Source organism: Schistocerca cancellata, chromosome 1, assembly GCF_023864275.1.
Source record: "Schistocerca cancellata isolate TAMUIC-IGC-003103 chromosome 1, iqSchCanc2.1, whole genome shotgun sequence".
Lineage (NCBI taxonomy): Eukaryota > Metazoa > Arthropoda > Insecta > Orthoptera > Acrididae > Schistocerca > Schistocerca cancellata.
In genome coordinates, this window is record NC_064626.1 from 884,020,536 (window position 1) to 884,022,181 (window position 1,646).

Sequence of the window (1,646 nt, forward strand, 5' to 3'; positions counted from 1 at the left end):
TATTAAATCTTAATTTTTTTTTTTTTATATTATTTTCTGTTTGATCACAATTGATGTAAGTATATTGAAATAAGTTTAATATTTCTGTATGGTATTGTGGAGTACTGATGTGGTCTGATTGCTTAATATCTGTAGTATAATTCCGCTGATGTTGACAGACCAATTGACTCCTTGCAGAAGAATTACAGCAGCCTCCAGTGTAATACTGGATCCATTCTGTTCCTTTAATTTCTGCATGGATAAATAGTGCATTCACTTACATTACACAGTTATGAAACTGATGTTTGATACATACATGTCACAGGAAGACAACAGTTGATGATTTTTTGCCACAAGGATATGCCTATATTGTGATAACATTTATTCAGTGCATTCATACCACCACTCACTTTATTTTGATGATCTACCAACACCTTTTCTACATGTTTTCATCCTTTAATAGTTTCTGTGAAACTTCTTGAGTGATTACAACTACACTGGTATTTCATTGACAGTTCTTTTGGTGATTCATTCAGAAAAATATGCTGTTAATGTGCAACAATAAACATTGTTACTGTCTATTACTACTACATTAGTGGCTATACTTCTTACAGAATGCAGATTAGTCAGTTAGCTTTCATTTTATTGTTTACAGGAGACCTTCATGGAAATTTCCCTGATCTTATCAATTTTGAGAAGACATTATGGGGTCTTGGTCCAACACTTACACCAAGTTGTTTCTTATTTCTTGGAGACTATGTTGACAGAGGGGCTTACAGTGTTGAGGTTATAGCTTATCTTTTTGCTTATAAAGTTCAGAATCCAAAGCGGATATGGCTTCTCAGAGGAAATCATGAGATCAGAGAAGTACAATTGAGGTACACATTCCTCAAGTAAGTTAAACTCTTTCTGACAGTACTGCTTGCAAAGTCTGTGCCCAAGGTCCACTGCATTGAAAATGATTGTTGTATTTCAGAGAAGCAACAACAAAATTTGGAGAAACTTTAGGAAAACAAGTGTGGCAATCAGTAAACTTGGCATTTGATGCTTTACCATTAGCTGCTGTTATTGATGACAGGGTAAGTTGTTATATTGGTACACTCAATGGCATTTAAAAAGACACAGTATCTGTCGTAATAGCTATACTAAATTGTTCTCCAACCATAAGCAAAACTTTTCTTGTCATACAAATAATGACTATCACTTCAACAGATACATTTAGAAATATGTCACTGTGGAATGACTGTTGTAGGTCAGATTTTGTAAGAGATTGTTTACTGTTAACAATACTGAACTATAACAAATTTAAGTGAAATATCTTATTTGTGTAATTTCTTTCTGTATAGTTTTATGGGAAGACATGCCTGTGCAGATGATAAATATACACTCCTGGAAATTGAAATAAGAACACCGTGAGTTCATTGTCCCAGGAAGGGGAAACTTTATTGACACATTCCTGGGGTCAGATACATCACATGATCACACTGACAGAACCACAGGCACATAGACACAGGCAACAGAGCATGCACAATGTCGGCACTAGTACAGTGTATATCCACCTTTCGCAGCAATGCAGGCTGCTATTCTCCCATGGAGATGATCGTAGAGATGCTGGATGTAGTCCTGTGGAACGGCTTGCCATGCCATTTCCACCTGGCGCCTCAGTT

At 36.0% G+C, this 1,646-nt stretch overlaps 1 protein-coding gene across 1 annotated transcript; it reads left to right on the forward strand.

The window, feature by feature from the left end:
* Window positions 1-594: 594 nt before the first annotated feature.
* On the forward strand, window positions 595-1,094 carry LOC126111054 (uncharacterized). The gene is made up of 2 exons (XM_049915003.1): window positions 595-872; window positions 956-1,094. The coding sequence occupies exons 1-2, from the start codon at window positions 595-597 to the stop codon at window positions 1,092-1,094; spliced, it is 417 nt and encodes a 138-aa protein (XP_049770960.1).
* The last annotated feature ends 552 nt before the right edge of the window (window positions 1,095-1,646 follow it).

Bases quoted from the DNA above. Each gene is read 5' to 3' on its own strand.
- LOC126111054 (XM_049915003.1), top strand. From the start codon at position 595: ATGCAGATTAGTCAGTTAGCTTTCATTTTATTGTTTACAGGAGACCTT. The intron at 873-955 runs GTAAGTTAAACT...GTTGTATTTCAG, and splicing joins TTGAGGTACACATTCCTCAA to AGAAGCAACAACAAAATTTG.